The sequence below is a fragment of the Bubalus kerabau genome, chromosome 4 (assembly GCF_029407905.1).
Source record: "Bubalus kerabau isolate K-KA32 ecotype Philippines breed swamp buffalo chromosome 4, PCC_UOA_SB_1v2, whole genome shotgun sequence".
NCBI classification, from domain to species: Eukaryota; Metazoa; Chordata; class Mammalia; order Artiodactyla; family Bovidae; genus Bubalus; species Bubalus kerabau.
The window spans coordinates 151,180,230-151,200,489 of record NC_073627.1 but is presented as its reverse complement, the minus strand read 5'-3'; the positions used below and the strand labels follow the sequence as shown (position 1 = coordinate 151,200,489).

At 38.5% G+C, this 20,260-nt stretch overlaps 1 protein-coding gene across 5 annotated transcripts in view; it reads left to right on the top strand.

Annotated features, from left to right (window-relative positions):
- The first annotated feature begins 3,293 nt into the window (after positions 1-3,293).
- ZNF484 (zinc finger protein 484) overlaps positions 3,294-20,260 on the top strand; it is a 29,949-nt gene continuing 12,982 nt past the window's right edge. For 2 of the 5 annotated variants that reach the window (XM_055579045.1, XM_055579043.1), the window contains exons 1-2: positions 4,023-4,279; positions 11,381-11,425. Coding sequence is in view for 3 of the 5 variants with exons in the window: in XM_055579043.1 (XP_055435018.1) it covers positions 4,265-4,279; positions 11,381-11,425 (60 nt within the window). In the remaining 2 variants the exon portion in view is untranslated. Of the gene's footprint in view, positions 3,959-4,022; positions 4,280-7,019; positions 7,344-11,380; positions 11,426-20,260 lie in introns of those variants that run through there. The other 3 variants (XM_055579042.1, XM_055579046.1, XM_055579044.1) reach the window with 3 other exon arrangements.

The window sequence follows — 20,260 nt, the reverse complement described above, 5'->3', positions numbered from 1 at the left end:
TGTTGAGCTTTAAGCCAACTTTTTCACTCTCCTTTTTCACTTTCATCAAGAGGCTCTTTAGTTCTTCTTCACTTTCTGCCATAAGGGTGGTGTCATCTGCATATCTGAGGTTATTGATATTTTTCTGGGCAATCTTTATTCCAGCTTATGCTTCATCCAGCCCAGTGTTTCTCATGATGTACTATGCATATAAGTTAATTAAGCAGGGTGACAATATATAGCCTTGACGTACTCCTTTCCCGATTTGGAACCAGTCTGTTGTTCCATGTCTGGTTCTAACTGTTCCTTCCTGACCTGCATACAGATTTCTCAAGAGGCAGGTCAGGTGGTCTGGTATTCCCATCTCTTTCAGAATTTTCCACGGTTTATTGTGATCCACACAGTCAAAGGCTTTGGCATAGTCAATAAAGCAGAAATAGATGCTTTTCTGGAACTCTCTTGGTTTTTTGATGATCCAGTGGATGTTGGAAATTTGATCTCTGGTTCCTCTGCCTTTTCTAAATCCAGCTTGAACATCTGGACGTTCACGGTTCACATATTGCTGAAACCTGGCTTGGAGAATTTTGAGCATTACTTTACTAGCATGTGATATGAGTGCAATTGTGCAGTAGTTTGAACATTCTTTGGCATTTCTTCCGTTGGTATTGGAATGAAAACTGACCTTTTCCAGTCCTGTGGCCACTGCTGAGTTTTCCAAATTTGCTGATATATTGAGTGAAGCACTTGAACAGCATCATCTTTTAGGATTTGAAATAGCTCAACTGGAATTCCATCACCTCCACTAGCTTGGTTCATAGTGATGCTTCCTAAGGCCCACTTGACTTCACATTCCAGGATGTCTGGCTCTAGGTCGGTGATCACACCATCGTGATTATCTGGGTCGTGAAGGTTTTTTTGTACAGTTCTTCTGTGTATTGTTGCCACCTCTTCTTAATGTCTTCTGCTTCTGTTAGGTCCATACCACTTCTGTCCTTTATTGAGCCCATCTTGCATGAAATGTTCCCTTGGTATCTCTAATTTTTTTGAATAGATCTGTAGCCTTTCCCATTCTATTGTTTTCTTCTATTTCTTTGCACTGATCACTGAGGAAGGCTTTCTTATCTCTCCTTGCTATTCTTTGGAACTCTGCATTCAGATGGGAATATATTTCCTTTTCTCCTTTGCTTTTGGCTTCTCTTCTTTTCACAGCTATTTGGAAGGCCTCCTCAGACAGCCATTTTGCTTTTTTGCATTTCTTTTTCTTGGGGATGGTCTTGATCCCTGTCTCCTGTAGAATGTCATGAACCTTCATCCATAGTTCATCAGGCATTCTGTCTATCAGATCTAATCCCTTAAATCTATTTGTGACTTCCACTGTATAATCATAAGGGATTTGATTTAGGTCATACCTGTATGATCTAGTGGTTTTCCAGTGATAAAATGTGGGCCACTGGAGAGCAAGTGGCAAACCACTTCAGTATTCTTGCCGTTAGAACCCCATGAACAGTATGAAAAGGCAAAAAGATAGGACACTGAAAGATGAACTCCCCAGGTCGGTAGGTGCCCAATATGCTACTGGAGATCAGTGGAGAAATAACTTCAGAAAGAATGAAGGGACGGAGCCAAAGCAAAAATAACACCCAGTTGTGGATGTGACTGGTGATAGAATCAAGGTCAGATTCTGTAAAGAGAAGTATTCTATAGGAACCTGGAATGGTTAGGTCCATGAATCAAGGCAAATTGGAAGTGGTCAAACAGGAGATGGCAAGAGTGATATTCGACATTCTAGGAATCAGCGAACTAAAATGGACTGGAATGGGTGAATTTAACTCAGATGACCATTATATCTACTAATGTGGGCAGGAATCCCTTAGAAGAAATGGAGTAGCCATCATTGTCAACAAGAGAGTCTGAAATGCAATACTTGGATGCAATCTCAAAAATGACAGAATGATCTCTGTTCAGTTCCAAGGCAAACCATTTAATATCACGGTAATCCAAGTCTCTGCCCTGATCTGTAATGCTGAAGAAGCTGAAGTTGAACGGTGCTATGAAGACCTACAAGACCTTCTAGACCTAACACCCAAAAAAGATGCCCTTTTCATTATAGGGGACTGAGATGCAAAAGTAGGAAGTCAAGAAATACCTGGAGTAACAGGCAAATTTGGCCTTGGAGTACAGAGTGAAGTAGGGGAAAGGCTAATAGAGTTTTACCAAAAGAACACACTGATCTTAGCAAAAACCCTCTTCCAATAGCACAAGAGAAGACTCTACACATGGACATCACCAGATGGCCAACACTGAAATCAGATTAATTATATTATTTGCAGCCAAAGACAGAGAAACTCTATACAGTCAGCAAAAACAAGACCAGGAGATGACTGTGGCTCAGATCATGAAATCCTTATTGCAAAATCAGACTTAAATTGAAGAAAATGGGGGAAACCACCAGACCATTCAGGCATGTCCTAAATCAAATCCAGTAGGATCAGAATGCTAATCATCCTGTACAAAGACATGTTTATTGCTAGTTTGTGTATATATACATGCCCCTCTGCTTGAATTGCTTTTCTTGGCTTGCTTTTCTTCTTGCCTACTTATTGAAAATGTATGTGTGTGAGGATATGTATCTGGGAGAAACTAGTGTAACGTGCTCTGAAACAATACTTTTTTCCAACCTCTTCATACTACCTTCAAAGGTCTTTTTTCCCCTCATAAATTCCTAATGCATTCACAGTAACACTGATTTTGACAGTGTCATATTCTCGAAGATATTTATTCTGAGCTGTTCAGATCTGTAATGAAAGCTCTCTAGAACTCCTGCACATCTGTGATTTTTTGCTGGATCCTGCTATTTTGATTTCACGTTTCTTTCGCCAGTAGTTTCCTAAGAAAAGTATGAATAGGAGAGCAATTACTTTGAGACCATGCACGTCTGAAAATGTTGGTATTCTATACCAACACATAATTAATAATTTTGTATAGTATAACAGTTCCAAGTGGAAATAATTTTCCCACAAATTTTTAATGTATTGCTCTTTTATCTTCTAGGTTCCATTATTGCTGTTCAAGTCCAAAGCCAATTAGGTTACAGGTCTCTCATTCATGTTCTTTTCAAACCCACATCTCATTGTGTCTCCTGCATTGGCAGGCAGGTTCTTTACCACTGACGCCACCAGGGAAGCCCACAGATTATGGTATCCCCTGGTAAATGCTCCCTAGATGCTTGGACAGAATATTTATTCTGCTACTTGGGGATGGAGTGCTTAATAATTGCTGCTTAGATATTATTGTTTGAGGTGCTTCAATTCCACAGGAATAGGGAAGATGCCTGGGGCTGCTTTGTGTGATCAGCTCTGGTTGTTCCTGGCTTAATTCCAGGATACATCCCTCGTTTCCCCCATTCCTCCTGACAGCTTTTTACTACGGAGAAGGCAATGGCAACCCACTCCAGTACTCTTGCCTGGAAAATCCCATGGACGGAGGAGCCTGGTAGGCTGCAGTCCATGGGGTCATTAAGAGTCAGACATGACTGAGCAACTTCACTTTCCCTTTTCACTTTCATGCATTGGAGAAGGAAATGGCAACCCACTCCAGTGTTCTTGCCTGGAGAATCCCAGGGACGGGGGAGCCTGGTGGGCTGCCGCCTATGGGGTCGCACAGAGTCGGACACGACTGAAGTGACTTAGCAGCTCTTTACTACACAAGTCTACCTCATTTCAACATGGCCGCCCACAGGACTGAGTGACTACATGGGCGCCGCCATATTGAATCAAATTTAAATCATTTAGAGAAGAGCAGAGTCGGACACGACTGAAGCGACTTAGCAGCAGCAGCAGCAGCAGCAGCAGCAGAGTTCAGGAGAGCGCCATGTTGAATACTGGCAAATTTCCGCAGAGAAGCCACTGTTGAGCATGGGCATATGGAGTCGGAGCCTAAGAAATTCCACAAGGGCAAGGAGGGAATCCAGAAAAAGGAAGTAGGTGGAGTTGTATTTCCTGTGACTGTGTGTGTGTGTGTGTGTGTGTGTGTGTGTGCGCGCGCGCGCGCGCGCGCGCTCTCTCGCGGGCGCTCCGTCGCTCAGTCGTGTCCGATTCTTTGCGACCCCTTGGATTGTAGCCCTCCAGGCTCCTCTGTCCATGGAATTTTCTGGAGCGCGTTGCCATTTCCTTCTCTAGGGGATCTTTGCCACCCAGGGATCCAACCAATGCCTCTTGCACCTTCTGCATTGGCAGGCAGATTCTTTACCACTGCGACATCTAAATGACCACTGTCTGGAAAGAGCATGGGTGAGGGGCTGGTGAGTGCAGGGAGCATTGGGGTGGGGATTTAGTGAAAAGTGTCGCTGATGTCCGTGATGAACAATGGGGAGGCGGTCAGTGGATGGAATAATAGAGGTCGGTGTGGTCTTGATGGTGGCTTCCGGCAGGATTGGTGGGGTCTGTAATGGTGAATTCCTGGAGACATGGGGTGGGACTGATAGTGGATGGTGGAACTCCAGGCGGAGTGATGGGATCTGTGGGATCTTTGTTGTTGGATCGGTGGGCAGGTTCCTGGATTCTGTGGGGGGAGGGTAACTGTGGGACCTGAGAAATGAAGGATCTGAAGGGGAGAGATGGTAGATGGTCATTAATATCCTCTCTTTTTTTCTGCTTACTAGGCTATTTCTATTTCTGATTTTTAAAAAATTATTGATGGAAATAAACAATAAATAATCATAATAGGAGTAGAAAAGAGTTTTGTTAGTATTATTTGAGCCAAACTGGGGACTGTAGCCCAGGAGACAGCTAGGAGGCTCTGAGGAATTGCTGGGTTGGAGTATGGTTTTCAGCTTAGTCTTATAAACTTATCAGAACAAAGATCATATATCAAACACGACAGGGATACATTCCTTCAACGTTTTAAAGCAGCTAGATTTAATACTTTTACAGTGAGACTGCAGGACCATGATTCCTGTTAAGGGGATGCTATAAGAAGGGAGTTACTTATTCTTATCTTCCAAACACCTTAATGGTTAAAAAAGATGTGCTGTGTGTGTTCACACAAAGTTCAGTCTGAACCATGTGTAAGCCAAAACGACTTCTCCGTGCCTCAATATGTGAAAGTTTTCTTCATGGTACACTTTGCTAGAGATTTAAAAATATATTGTTATGTGCTTTGTATCCCGGTTAGGAGCTACATTGTCATTCCTAGTTATTTATGTATCATTTTTCTTCCTTTGTTTAATTATCAGGAATCTCAAGATTTATTTTATCGGTCATTTTGAAGTATTCATTATGTTTATACTCTCTACTATTTTTATATTAATTTTATCTTTTTAAAAAATGTTTTCTCCCCACTCCCCCATTTTCCCCCATTTTATGTAACTGTCATTCTTTCCCATACTGGATACATTTAGGGGTATGATATTTCTTTTATATGCATCTTTATTTTTGAAATGTATAATTTCAGTTTGATGTTCCACTTTGATCCTGAGTTGAGTTTCTTTATTCCTGAATTATTGCTATGTTTTGTTTATTTTTAATTATATTGTATTTTCATAGACTGTAGACTGCAAAGTCTCAACTTTTAACAATTTATCAAGCTTTTTCTTAAAAAAAATTTTTTTTTATTGAAGGATAATTGCTTTACAGAATTTTGTTATTTTCTGCCACACCTCAACATGAATCAGCTATAGGTAAACATATATCCCCTCCCTTTTGAAACTCCCTCCTATCTCCCTCCCCATCCCACCACTCTAGGTTGATACAGAACCCCTGTTCGAGTTTCCTGAGCCATATAGCAAATTCCCATTGGCTATCTATTTTAAACATGGTAATGTAAGTTTCCATGTTACTCTTTCCATACATCTCCCCTTCTCCTCCCCTCTCCCCATGTCCGTAAGTCTGTTCTCTATGTCTGTGTCTCCATTGCTACCTTGTAAATAAATTCTTCAGAGCCATTTTTCTAGATTCTATATATGTGTGTTATTTCTATATATACAGACAAGCATTATATATTTCTATATATGTGTGTTATTTCTCTTTCTCTTTGTGACTTGAAGGCAAGCTACACAAGTTACAGTGAACTTTGCTCAATGGATATAAGAGAAAGCACATTTTCTGTGTGTGTGGTATAAACCTTTCCTAATGTATATTAAATATAGCTTGTTGGTATTTTTCAAGTCTTTCTTTTCTTATTTTTGGTCTACTTGATTCATCATATTTCCAGAGTTGCAGTAATAATTTTTTACTAATAATTCACTTTGTAGTTCTATGTGCTTTTTTTTACTAGTTTTGTTTGCATGTATATGGGGGAAAGGCATGCATAAATCTAATGGTTAATGCATTTTGTATTTTTAAAAATGTATTGGATGCTATTATTATAGGATCTGTCTTTTCAGTGAAAAGCAATTTCAACCTTGAATTTCATTTTGATATTTATATTGCTATCCCAGCTTTCACTTTCATTTGGATGATTTATCTTTGCCCAGGGCCTTATTTTGTATTTCTATTGCTCTCATTGTTTAAATCTACTGCTTGCAATAGATACACTTTGGTTTTTCCAAATCTAACCTATAATCTAGTCTGTCAATAGATAATTTTACCTTTTCAATTTAGTGTAATAATGATTTACCCAATTTTATACCTTCCATTTTAATGTTTACTATTTATTTTAACTCACTGTTTTCTGCTTTTCTTTTCCTTTTTCATTGGAATGATGAAATTTTTGTTCATTGTTTCCATTCTACACCCCAGATAACTTCTGTTTTTTTCCTGAAATGTTTTCATATGATAATGTTATTACTTTTCCCTTTGATTACATTCTTATCATATCATCATCATTGTCCTTTTTAATAATTATCTATCTTACAAAAGTTATTGCTGAAAAATATATTTCTGTTTGCTATTTCTCACCTGATTTATTTTACATTTATTTGGAATACTTTTGTGGGGTTTTTTCCTCAGATAATGGTAAGAGATACTTTGTAAGTGCTTTCATTTTTGAAAATGTCTTTGGCCCTAACAAAGAAGTCATCCTTTAGATGCTACTTCTGATGTCACTTAGCGTTCATTACTGCAGATAAGGCATCTTGATTTTTTTAATTCTTTCTCTGTAAATAATCTGTTCATTCACTTGCACTTTAGATTTGGATGTGTTTTAGATTTTAAAATTTATCTTTAAAATTCAGGAATATTCATAGATTTGTTCACTGATTGAGTTCCCAATAGTTTGTGTGTGTATGTAAATTTGTTAGGAAAACTAACGGTATAGGTCTACTGTGTGTGGATAGTGAGAGGAGTCCTTGGGTGATTTTTTCACGGCCCGCTAAGGTGCAGTCCTGTCTGGAACTGGAGACTTGGGATTACCAATGGAGATGTATGGTGAGTAGTGTGGACAAAGAATGTGGCCTGCCATTTCAGTAAACAAAAGAGGTTGTGACCATCAAGCCATCAGCCACTGCTGCTACCCCCAATTGTTCACCTTTAGGGGAGTTCAGAATGGAGAAAAATAAGATATTGGTCCCAGATTGTTACAGTGCTCATCAAAGGAATGATTTCTAATGAATGCAAAGTCTTGCATTGTCCCATATATAGAAAAATGCTAAATTCATTAACTTGAGATGCCTGGATTTTCTTCAGTTGACAGACAGTACTGGAAGGACTGATGCTAAAGCTGAAACTCCAATACTTTGGCCACCTCATGCGAAGAGCTGACTCATTGGAAAAGACCCTGATGCTGGGAGGGATTGAGGGCAGGAGGAGAAGGGGACGACAGAGGATGAGATGGCTGGATGGCATCACCGACTCGATGGACATGAGTTTGAGTGAACTCCAGGAGTTGGTGATGGACAGGGAGGCCTGGCGTGCTGTGATTCATGGGGTTGCAAAGAGTTGTTCATGACTGAGCGACTGAACTGAACTGAATCTTTTGATATTCCAAATACTTGGTGTTTGTTTTGTTGCAAAAGCTCCCATTTACTCTGGCTCCTCCCTTATCTCTTCAGAACAGTCCCTTTTAGCTGTCTGAGGGGCTGTATCCTGGACTTAAGTCCTCAGTAAGTCTACTGAATAAAAATAATCCTCATCTTTTAGGGTGAGAATTGTTTTTCAGTCAACAGTAGTAATAAAGGTGTGGATGCCAGTTATTGGTGCATGCGGGATTGTGATATAATAAATATGTATTTTGATTTTCATCCACAGTCCCCAGCACAAAGCTCCTAACACCTAATTTCCTAAGTGATAAGAGTTATAAGGGGCTCTTTTATTTCTGTCTCTTGACATAGCACCAGAGGGATAAAGGTGAAATTAGTGAGGTTTTTGTTGTTGTTGTTATAAATAATAAGTTCCTTTGAAACACCTCTGAGTTTATTTTAATGAAATGATGTTTGGAAAGCCCCTAGTGAATCACTCAATGGGGGCTGTTTGCCAGGGAAAGCAAGCAAGTTCTTAAAGTTTTAGAGCTTGAAGTTGAGTAGGAAGTTGAATCACCAATGGTTAGTTATTTAATCAGTCATCTGTACATAGTGAAGTCTTCACAAAAACTCAAAAGAATGGAGTTTGGAGAGTTTCTAGATTGAACATGTGGAGATTCTGGGAGAGCAATGCACTCCTGACATATCTTGCATATCCATCTCTTCTACCTGGCTGTTTCTGAATTATATTCTCTTATAATAAATTGGTAATCTAATAAGTAAAATATTTTCTTGAGTTCTATGAACTACTCTAGAAAATTAGTGTAATATGAGGGAACCTCATGGGAACATCTAATTGTAGCCAGTTGGTCAGAAACACAAGTAAGAACCTGAACTTGTGGTTGGCATCTGAATTTGGGGTGGGGACAGTCTTATAGGACTGAGCCCCTAACCTGTGTGAATAATGCTAAGACTCTAAGTAGATGGTGTGAGAATAGAAGAAAAACACACAGGAGGAGTTTTTCCTTTTCAGCACATGGGATTGATTGATGTCGAGTCAGGACCATGGGGTACAGTTATTGGAGGCTCTGTGATCAGGGACTATAGAATGAATGATTATGATCTTGTAGAGAGAACAATGGTGGCTTGAAGTGAGATCTTTGTTCCCTGCCCTAGAATTGAACCTGGGTGAAAACCAGGAATCCTATCCACTCCTCCAGCAAGAGCCAGAAGCAAAGTTTCCCTGGCTTTTGCCCTATTTGAAAGCAAAAATGTTTTAAGGAGGCAAAAACTGTAAAAAACAAAACAAAAACCAGTATAAAGTTTATTATTAGAGACACAGCATAACATGTGGTAGAGTTTGTTTAGTTAAGACATAGCAAGGTAGAGATACATGCCTGGAGAGAAAGAGTGTGGGCATCCCTACTAGTGAGGAGGAGCACAGTAAATAGACAGTTAAATCTTTTACATAGGGCAGTTCTAGATTTTTGTTTGCCTTTGGCCAGTTATCTCACTTTTTTCCCTCATAACTGACCTGACCTAGGTCCTCCCTCATATGTGTGCACATCTTTTTGCCAAGGTGGGTTCCAGTGCAGCAACCTATGGGAAGGTTGACACCACCTCTTATGGGGTGGTGCTCCCTCCCTTTTTGACTGCTGAGGAAACTTTCTGTATATGTATAGTTAGGGAGGTATCCTTCACCTCAAGAATGAGAAATATGTGGTCTCTTTATCTGAGCAGGGCTCAGCTCTCTGCCATGGCCAGGACTGCTATCTTAAAGTATCCACTGGAGGCAAAGTGCAGGTATTTAACTTGTTCCTGTTGTTATTTCTATCTGGAAGTGTGAATAGGAGGCTGGCTGTAAATATCTAACCTGGAGCCCATCTATCTCCTGCCTCAGGGGGAGCCTGTGAGCAGTAGAACATGGGAACCAGTGATTCTGATCTGTGAGTAATGGCGGCTGGGGTGAGGTCAGTGTGCAGTGATTGGCAGTTGGAAAATAAAGTTTAGGTGTGGGAGTGAGGAATTGAGTGCCAGGGATGGGGATGAAAACTAACCAATCTGATCACAAGGACCACAGCCTTGTCTAACTCAATGAAACTATGAGGCATGCCATGTAGGGCCACCCAAGATGGACGGGTCATGGAGGAGAGTTCTGACAAAACGTGGTCCACTAGAGAAGGGAATGGCAAACCACTTCAGTATTCTTGCCTTGAGAACCTCATGAACAGTATGAAAAGGCAAAAAGATAGGACACTGAAAGATGAACTCCCCAGGTCGGTAGGTGCCCAATATGTTACTGGGTCAGTAGAGAAATAACTCCAGAAACAATGAAGAGACAGAGCCAAAGCAAAAACAGCACCCAGTTGTGGATGTGACTGGTGATGGAACTGAAGTCCGATGCTGTAAAGAGCAATATTGCATAGAAATCTGGAATGTTGTTAGGTCCATGAATCAAGGCAAATTGGAAGTGGTCAAACAGGAAATGGCAAGAGTGATATTCGACATTCTAGGAATCAGCAAACTAAAATGAATTGGAATGGGTGAATTTAACTCAGATGACCATTATATCTACTACTGTGGGCAAGAATCCCTTAGAAGAAATGGAGTAGCCATTATCGTCAACAAAAGAGTCTGAAATGCGGTACTTGGATGCAAACTCAAAAACAACAGAATGATCTCTCTTCATTTCCAAGGCAAACCATTCAATACCACAGTAATCCAAGTCTATGCCCCGACCAGTAATGCTAAAGAAGCTGAAGTTGAATGCTTCTATGAAGACCTACAAGACCTTCTAGACCTAACACCCAAAAAAGATGCCCTTTTCATTATAGTGGACTGGAATGCAAAAGAAGGAAGTCAAAAATTACCTGGAGTAACAGGCAAATTTGTCCTTGGAGCACAGAACAAAGCAGGGCAAAGGCTAATAGTGTTTTGCCAAGAGAACACACTGGTCTTAGCAAACACCCTCTTCCAACAACACAAGAGAAGACTCTACACATGGACATCACCAGATGGTCTATACCGAAAATTACCTATAATTTTCCCATCATCCAAATGTTGTATCTGTTAACATATTAGTATATTTCCTTCCAGATGATTTTCTCTGTGTGCATGAATGCATTCATGTATGTGTTCATGTGTACATACACACATATTATTCAATGAAAATAGACTCATACTGTTTGGTACATCTTTTTATTTTTACTTACCATTTTATTTTTCTATAGTACTTTAAATTTACATAATATTGTATCCTATGGATGCCCCGTAAAGTATTTAAGTTGTTCATAATTACTGGGCATCAAGATGTTTCTAATTTTCTTTTTCTTTTTTTTGGTATTATCCATGCTGTGGTAAAACTCCTGCAATTAAATCTTTGTATAGTACAGGATGATTTTTTTGTGATACGGTTCTACAAATAAGTTTTTGGGTCAGGTTCATGGACAGTAAATGACATTGACACATTTCCTTCTCTCGTGTCCCTCTGTCAATCTGTTTTCTCAGATCTCTGCCCCTTTCCCAGAAGAGCCAGAAATGACCAAGTCCCTGGTAAGTTCTTATTTGTTCGTTTATTTATTTCTTTACTTTTCAGTGAGTTTTACAAGGTATCTATTAACCCATATAGTGAATGGACAAGTGTAAATAAATAAAAACTAAGATCAAAGACAGTAAAAAGAGACTATCAGCCCCAAGTCAAGCTTGGATTATAGGTATATGTGAGTTGTGTGACTTAACAGTTATGAACTTTGAACCACAAAATTGTCTCTGATCTTCATGAAAGATACAGCAATAATGGAAATGAAATACTTGCTTTATATTGTTAAAAAGTAATTTATTTCATCTATAATAACTACTTCCTGGTTCTTGATGTTTGAGAAAATTTTTGATAGATTTTTTTTACTTTATATTTTATATTGAAGTATAGCCAGTTAACAATGATGTGATAGTTTCAGGTGGACGGCAAAGGGACTCAGTTGTACATATACATGTATGCATTCTCCCCCAAACTCTGCTCCCATCCTGGCTGCAACACAACATTGAGCAGACTTCCTTGTGCTATACAGTAGGACCTTGTTGGTTATCCATTTTAAATATAGCAGTGTGTATATGTCAATCACAAACTTCCTAACTATTCCTTCCCTGTATTCTTTCCCCCGTCCCACCCCGCCCCGGCATCTAGGTTTGTTCTCTTAAGTCTGTGAGTCTGTTTCCGTTTTGTAAATAAGTTCGTGTGTACCAGTTTCTTTTTAGATTCTGCTTAGAAGGGGTATCGTACACTATTTATCCTTCTCTGTCTAACTTACTTCACTAAGTATGACAATCTCTAGGTTCATCCATGTTGCTGCAAATGGCATTATTTCATTCTTTTTAATGGCCGAGTAATATTCCATTGTATATATATACCATATTTTCTTTCTCCATTCCTCTGTAGATGGACATTTAGGTTGCTTCCATGTCTTAGCTATTGTAAACAGCACTGAAACAAACTCTGGGGGTGCATATATCCTTTTGGACCATGATTTTCTTCAGGAATCTGCCCAGGGATGGGATTGCAAAGTCATATGGTAGCTGTACTTTTAGGTTTTTAGAGAAGCCAGCATATTGTTCTCCATAGTGGCTATGCCAATTTGCATTCCCACCGACATTGTAGGAGGGTTCCCTTAGCTCCACACTCTCTCCAGCATTTATTCTTTGTGGATTTTTTTTGATGATAGCCACGTTGACTGGTATGAATGATATCTCATTGTAGTTTTGATTTACATTTCTATAGTAATTAGCGATGTTGAGCATCTTTTCATGTGCCTCTTGGTCATCTGTATGTCTTCTTTGAAGTAATGTCTATTTAGGTCTTCTGCCCATTTTTTTGAGTGAGTTGTTTGTTTTGATTATGTTAAACCTCATGAGCTGTTTGTAAAGTTTGGAGACTAATCCCATGTCAGTTACATCATTTGCAAACATTTTATCCCAATCTGTGGGGTTTCTTTTCATTCTGTTTTTTGTTTTCTTTGCTGTGCAAAATCTTTTAAGTAGGCCCCATTTGTGCATTTTTGTTTTTATTTCCATTATTTGGGGAGACAGATAAAAAAGATATTGCTACATTTATGTTGAAGATTGTACTGCTTATGTTTTCCTCTAGGAGTGTTATAGTGTCTGGTTTAGGTCTTTAATCCATTTTGAGGTTATTTTTGTGTATGGTATTAAAGAATGATTTTTTTTTTTTTTAACAGGTAGCTGTCTAGTTCCCCCAGCACCATTTGTTGTCAAGACTGTCTGTCCAACATTGTATTTTCTTGCCTCCCTTGTCATAGATTAACTGACCAAGGGTGTATGAATTTACTTCTGGGCTTTGTATTCAGTTCCATTGATCTATATTTCTACTTTTGTCAGGAAGTCTGATTCCTCCAGCTTCATTTTCCTTTCTTAAGATTGCTTGGCTATTCAACGTCTTTTGTGTCTCCATACAGATTTTGAGATTTTTTTTGTTCTGTGCTGTGCTGTGCTTAGTTGTTCAGTCATGTCTGACTCTTTGCAACACCATGGACTGTACCCACCAGGCTCGTCTGTCCATGGGGATTCTCCAGGCAAGAACACTGGCGAGGGTTGCACTCCTTGCACCTGGGGATCTTCCCAATTCAGGGATCGAACCCAGGTTTCCTGCATTACAAGCAGATTCTTTACCGTCTGAGCCACTGGGAAAGCTGTAGTTCTGTGAAAAATGCCATCGGTCATTTGATCAGGATTGCATTGTATCTGTAGATTGCTTTGGATAGTATATTCATTTTGACAATATTAATTTTTCCAGTCCACGAACATGATATATCTTTTCATCTGTTTGTGTCTTCTTCAGTTTCCTTCATCTACACCTTATAATTTTCAGAGTATAGGTCTTTAGTCTCCTTAGCTAGGTTTATTCATAGGTAGTTTATCCTTTTGATATGATGGTAAATGGAATTGTTTCTTGAATTTCTCTTTCTGATCTTTTGATGTTATTGTATAGAAATGCAACAGTTTTTTTTTGTGTGTATTCATTGTGTTACCTGCAACTTTACTAGATTCACTGATGAGATTTAATAGTTTTGTAGTAGTGTCCTTAGGGTCTTCTATGAGTAGTATCATGTCATTTGCAAACAGTGACAGTTTAACTTCTTCATTTTCTATTTGGATTCCATTTGTTTCTTTTTCTTCTCTGATTGCTGTAACTAGGACATCCAGAACTATGCTGAATAATAGTGGTGAGAGCAAACATCCTTGTCTTATTCCTGATCTTAGAGAAAAAGCTTTCAGCATTTCAACATTGAGTATGATGTTAAGCAGTAGATTTGTCATATATGGCCTTTATTATGTTGAGGAATGTTCCCCCCATGCCCACTTTCTGGAGAGTTTTTATCATAAAAGGGTGCTGAATTTTGTCTTTCTGCATCTACTGAGATAATCATATGGTTTTTATTCTTCAGTTTGTGTGTCACATCGATTGATTTGCAGATATTGAAAAATCCTTGCATCCGTACATGAATCCCACTTGATCATAGTGAATGATCTTTTTAATGTATTGTTGGACTTGGATTGTTAGTATTGTGTTGAGGATTTATGCCTCTAACATTCATCATTGATATTGGCCTGTGATTTTCTTTTTTTTTTGTGGTATCTTTGTCTGATATTGATCACAGGGTGATGGTGGCATCAGAGAATGAGTTTGGAAGTTTTCCTACAACTGTAATTTTGTGGAACACTTTCAGAAGGTTAGGTGTTTTGTTGCCATTGTTTTTCAGTCAGTAAGTCATATCCGACTTTTTGTAACCCCATGGACTGCAGCACACCAGTCTCCTCTGTCCTTCACTATTTCCCAGAGTTGGCTCAAATTCATGTCCATTGAGTTGGTGATGCTAGCTAATCATCTCATCCTCTGTTGACTGCTTCTCCTCCTGCCCTCAATCTTTCCAGCATCAGGGTCTTTTCCAGTGAGTCATCTCTGCATCAGGTGGCCAAAGTATTGGAACTTCAGTATCAGTTCTTCCAATGAATATTCAGGGTTGATTTCCTTCAGGACTGACTGGTTTGATTACCTTTCAGTCAAAGGGACTCTGAAGAGTCTTCTCCAGCTCTACAATTTGAAAGCATCAGTTCTTTGGCACTCCCTCTTCTTTACAGTTCAACTCTCCCATCTGTCCATGACTACTGGAAAAACCATAGCTTTGACTAAAGGACCGTTGTTGGCAAAGTGATGTCTTTGCTTTTTAATATGCTGTCTAGGTTGGTCATAGCTTTCCTTCCAAGGAGCAAGTGTCTTGTAATTTCATGGCTGCAGTCATTGTCCACAGTGATTTTGGAGCCCAAGAAAATAAAATCTGTCCTTATTTCCACTTTTTCCCCTTCTATTTGTCGTGAAGTGATGGGACCAGATGCCATGATTTTAGCTGTTTTGATGTTGAGTTTCAAGCCAGCTTTTTCGATCTCTTTCAATTTCATCAAGAGGTTCTTTAGTCCTCTTTACTTTCTGCCATTAGAGTGGTATCATCTGCATATCTGGGGTTGTTGATAATTCTCCCAGCAGTGTTGATTCCAGCTTGTGCTTCTTCCAGCCCAGCGTTTCTCATGATGTACTCTGCATATAAGTTATACACACAGGGTGAACATAGCCTTGTCGTATTCCTTTCCCAATTTTGAATCAATCAGTTGTTCTATGTCTGGTTCTAATGACTGCTTCCTGATCTACATACAGATTTCTGTATGTAGATAAGGTGATCTGGTATTCCCACGTCTTTAAGAATTTTCCACAGTTTGTTGTGATCTACATAATCAAAGGGTTTAGTGTAGATCAGAAGTAGATATTTTTTGGAATTCCCTTGCTTTCTCCATGATCCAGTGAATGCTGGCAATTTGGACTCTGGTTCCCCTGCCTTTTCTAAACCCAGCTTGTACATCTGGAAGTTCTTGGTTCATGAACTGCTGAAACCTAGCTTGAAAGATTTTGAGCATAGCCTTGCTAGCATGTGAAATGAGTGCAATATAAATATCTTTACAATATGTTAAAATATATTAGGTAATGACAGTTAACACCAATCATAAATATTCATATAGTGCTTACTGTATGCTATGCATTGTAAACACACACTCTTTCTCTCAACTGATTTAATCACATCCCTTTTGAGGTATCTATAATCATTACCCTCATTTTACAGAGAAGGAAGTAGGTCCACAGAGAAGTTAAGCAAATTGCTCTGGGTTGCACTGCTAGTAAGTGGTGAAACCAGGAGTAAAACCCAAGCGATTTGGCTCCAGAATACAGGCTCTTTATTTCAGCAGTTGAAAGAAACTTCCCTTGGAGTTCTTGACATTACCAAAGTTGCTCTCTATTTGATTCTCATGCACTGACTTGGGGGTCTTCCTTTGGCATGCTGCTAGGAATTCCTTTCATGTTTCTCAAGTATTGGATCTCTTGTTTTTTGGCTCTTTCTTGATTCGTGCTTTCATTTTTAGAGAATATTATCCAGAAAGTATTGTATGAGAATTAGGTTTTTTGAGACCTTGCATGTCTAAAAGTATTTTTATTTGACCCTCAGTAATTTCATAGCTAATTCTAGATGTAAGTCATTTTTACTCAGAAATTTTAAGACATTCTTTCTACTTTAATCATCCCACCTTTTCTTACTGGATGTGATAGGAAGATCCAGATAATAAATTTGTGTTGTTTTAAGTTTGCAGTAATTTGTTGCAGCAGCAATAGAACACCATTACAGAGTTTGGCACCTGGACATGGATGATGCTGTAACAAATACCCCAAAATGTCCAAAGACTTTGGAATTTGGTAATGAATAAAAACTGTAAAAAATTTGAAGTGTATAATAGCAAGAGCCTAGATTTCCTTGAACAGACCGATAATAGAAATATTGTTGTTAACTCTGCTAGAGAACTTAGTGAGGAGCACAGTAGGAAAAAAACTATATTGTTTTATAGAATATCTCGTTATTTTAAACAGATGGTTGACAGGAATACGGGTGTTAAAGGTGCTTCTGGTGAAGACTCAGATGGAAATGAGAAATGTGTTACTGGAAAGTAGGGGAGGGAACATCTCTGGTATATAGTAGCAGAAAGCTTAGCTGGATTTTGTCCTGTAGTTATATGGAAAGCAGATTTGTCAGTGATGGACTTGTGTTTTTCTCTGAGGTGATTTCAAGCAGAGGATTGGAGATGTGGCCTGGTTTCTTTTTCCTGCTTACAATAAAATATGAATATTAAATGATAGATTGGAGGAAGAACTGTTAAGCAAAAAGGAACTAGACTTGATGATTTGGGATATTTGGGGGCTATCAAGATTACAAAAGATGCTATAATTAGTTTCACTGTAGGAAAGGATGTTCTTGAGAGAAAGTCAAGGGTGTGGATAGATGCTTTATATATGAATATTTTTCTAGGTTTTTAGGTGTTTAGCAAGATGAACAGGGTAGAATGCACCTTACTAAATTTTTTTAGCTGAAAGTCTCAGTCTTTGGTGTTAACTTGACTGTTTAGTTTATTTACATTTAATGCAATTACTGATATATTTGTATTTATATCCAGTTTTATTAGTTTCATATTTGAACTGTCTGTTTAATACTATTTTCCCACTCTTTTCTTGACTTTCTTTTAGATTAGTCAAAGTTTTAATTTTTATTTTATTAGCTTGTTTGTGATGCATTCTTTTGTTTCCCTAGATATTATAATATCCATCTTTAACTTATTATTATCTTACCCCCTTCTTAGTAGATGCTAAAACATCTTAATTCCATTTACTGCTTCTCATTTTTACATTATTATTTTTATACATTTGAATTCTACATATGTTTTAAACTTTACAAGATATTATTACTACTGTTTTTGCATAGTCAGTATTTACAGTTTTATAAAGTGGGATTTGAGAAACTTTTTGAGTCTTTGAGTTGATGTCATTCACCTTTCCTTTTCAAATTTTGCTTCTGCCTCATGTTCGTCCTCTTTGTTGTCTCAGACAACAATATGTTTTTCCTTTCCAGGGTGTTGTACATGTGATACATCACATGCTCTTGTGCTTTTTTAATTTAAAAAACCTCTGTGGTTCAGTTTGGATATCTTCTGTTTGCTTGTCTTCCATTTCAGTAATTCTGTTCTTCTGCTATTAAACCCCTCTCAGTTCTTAATTTTAGATACTTAATTTTTCAATTTTCATTTTTTTTTAGTATAAGTTCCATTTCTCTGATGAAATTCTCCACCTTTTCATCTAACTCCAAAATTCTGTAAGACTGTTTCTATTGAATTTTTTTTCCTCTGGCTTTAGATATTTTGTTCTGTTTTTTGATAGGCATTTCTTTTATTATATCAAAACATGTATAAAACATTGTTGAGGATCTAGATTATGATATCTTTCTCAGTTATTTAACTTATATGCAGAGTACATCATATGAAATGCTGGGCTGGCTGAAGCTCAAGCTGAAATCAAGATTACTGGGAGAAATATCAATAACCTCAGCTATGCAGATGACACCACCGTAATGGCAGAAAGCAAAGAGGAACTAACGAGCCTGTTGATGAAGGTGAAAGAGGAGAGTGAAAAAGCTGGCTTAAAACTCAACATTCAAAAAAAACTAAGATCATGGCATATGGTTCCATCACTTCATGGCAAATAGATGAGAAAAAATGGATACAGTGACAGATTTTATTTCTTGGGCTCCAAAATCACTGCAGATGGTGACTAAAGCCTTGAAATTAAAAGACACTTGCTCCTTGAGAGGAAAGCTATGACAGACCTAGAACGTTAAAAAGCGTGTTAAAAAGCAGAGACATTATTTTGCTGACAAAGGTCCAAATAGTCAAAGCTGTGATTTTTCCATTAGTCATATATGGATGTAAGAGATGGACCATAAAGAATGCTGAGCACCAAAGAATGTTGCTTTTGAGTGGTGATGGTAGAGAAGACTCTCGAGAGTCCCTTGCACTGCAAGGAGATCAAACCAGTCAATCCTAAAGGAAATCAATCCTGAATATTCATTGGGAAAGATTAAGGGCAGGAGGAGAAGGGGACGACAGAGGATGAGATGGTTGGATGGCATCATTGACTCAATGAACATGAGTTTGAGCATACTCCAGGAGATAACAAAGGACAGGGAAGCGTAGTTTGTTGCAGTCCATGGGGTCACAAAGGGTCAGACACGACTTAATGACTGAACAATAACAAACTTTGTCAGGAGAGGATTCTTGTTTCCCTTAGCAGATAGAGTGGAGGACGAACACCTTTGTCTAGTCAAGCAGTGTTAGGTTGAATCAAGACTAAGTTGAAGCCCTGATAATAGTCTACCTCTGGTTCACTCTGACCATCCAGGATTTTCAGCTGAGAGCCCAGTTTGCCCTCTGTGGACCCTCCTCTTGATAAGTGCCAACAGTGTTTTCTTATCAGACTACTAACATTTTGCCTTACTTTTCAGAGGCTATCTGCTTAAGTGTTTAGTCTTCTGCTCATACAGCCCTAGAATTTGGCAGATGTCTTAGGGGGCAAACCGTCCATGTATTTGAATTCTGGTTTCTCTGTCACCCAACTTTAGTCTTCTGCTGGTTCAAAGCCTGGGTTTTCACCTTTTACCACACCCAGAATTGATAAATACTCCTAGTGTAAAAGTGGTTACATACATCAACTTAAACCTTCAATGTTGTCTGTAGAGTCTTAGCACCTAACTGCTTCCAGTATTTTCAAACAGATAGTTTCAGTATTTCATCTGGCAAGTATAGTTATTCCTGGAAGAAACCCTGGACCATCACAAACTCTTGTATGCCATCTGGATATGACAGTGCCTCAAAAGGGTCACCTAAACGTATCATATGTACTGTCCATTTAAAGTGTACATTCAATCATTTTTAGTATATTCATGGAGTTGTGCAATCTTTATCCAGTTTTAGAACACTTTCTTTGCCTCCCCTATCCAAAGTCATACCTTTAAGCTGTTCCTACCTCCCTCCCCACCACATCCTTCCATTACCCTGGGAAACCAGCAATCTTCTTACTGTCCTAATAGGTTTGCTTGTCCTGGACATCTCATGTAAATGGAATCATATAATATGTGGTCTTTTGTGATTGGCTTATTTCACTTAGCATAATATTTTCAAAATTCATTCACAGTATAGCATAAATCAGTATTTCATTCCTCTCTATGGCTGAATAATCTCTTTTATGAATATGCCACATTTTGAAATTCATCATTGGTTGATACCCTGGGTTGTTTCTGTTTTTGACTATTAAGAATAATGCTACTATGAACATTTCTATATAAGTTTTATGTGAATGAATGTTTTGATTTCTCTTGGGTATATACCTAGAAGTGGAACCATTAGCTCATATTACTCCTTTTGAGGAAGTGCCAGACTGTTTTACCTTCCCAC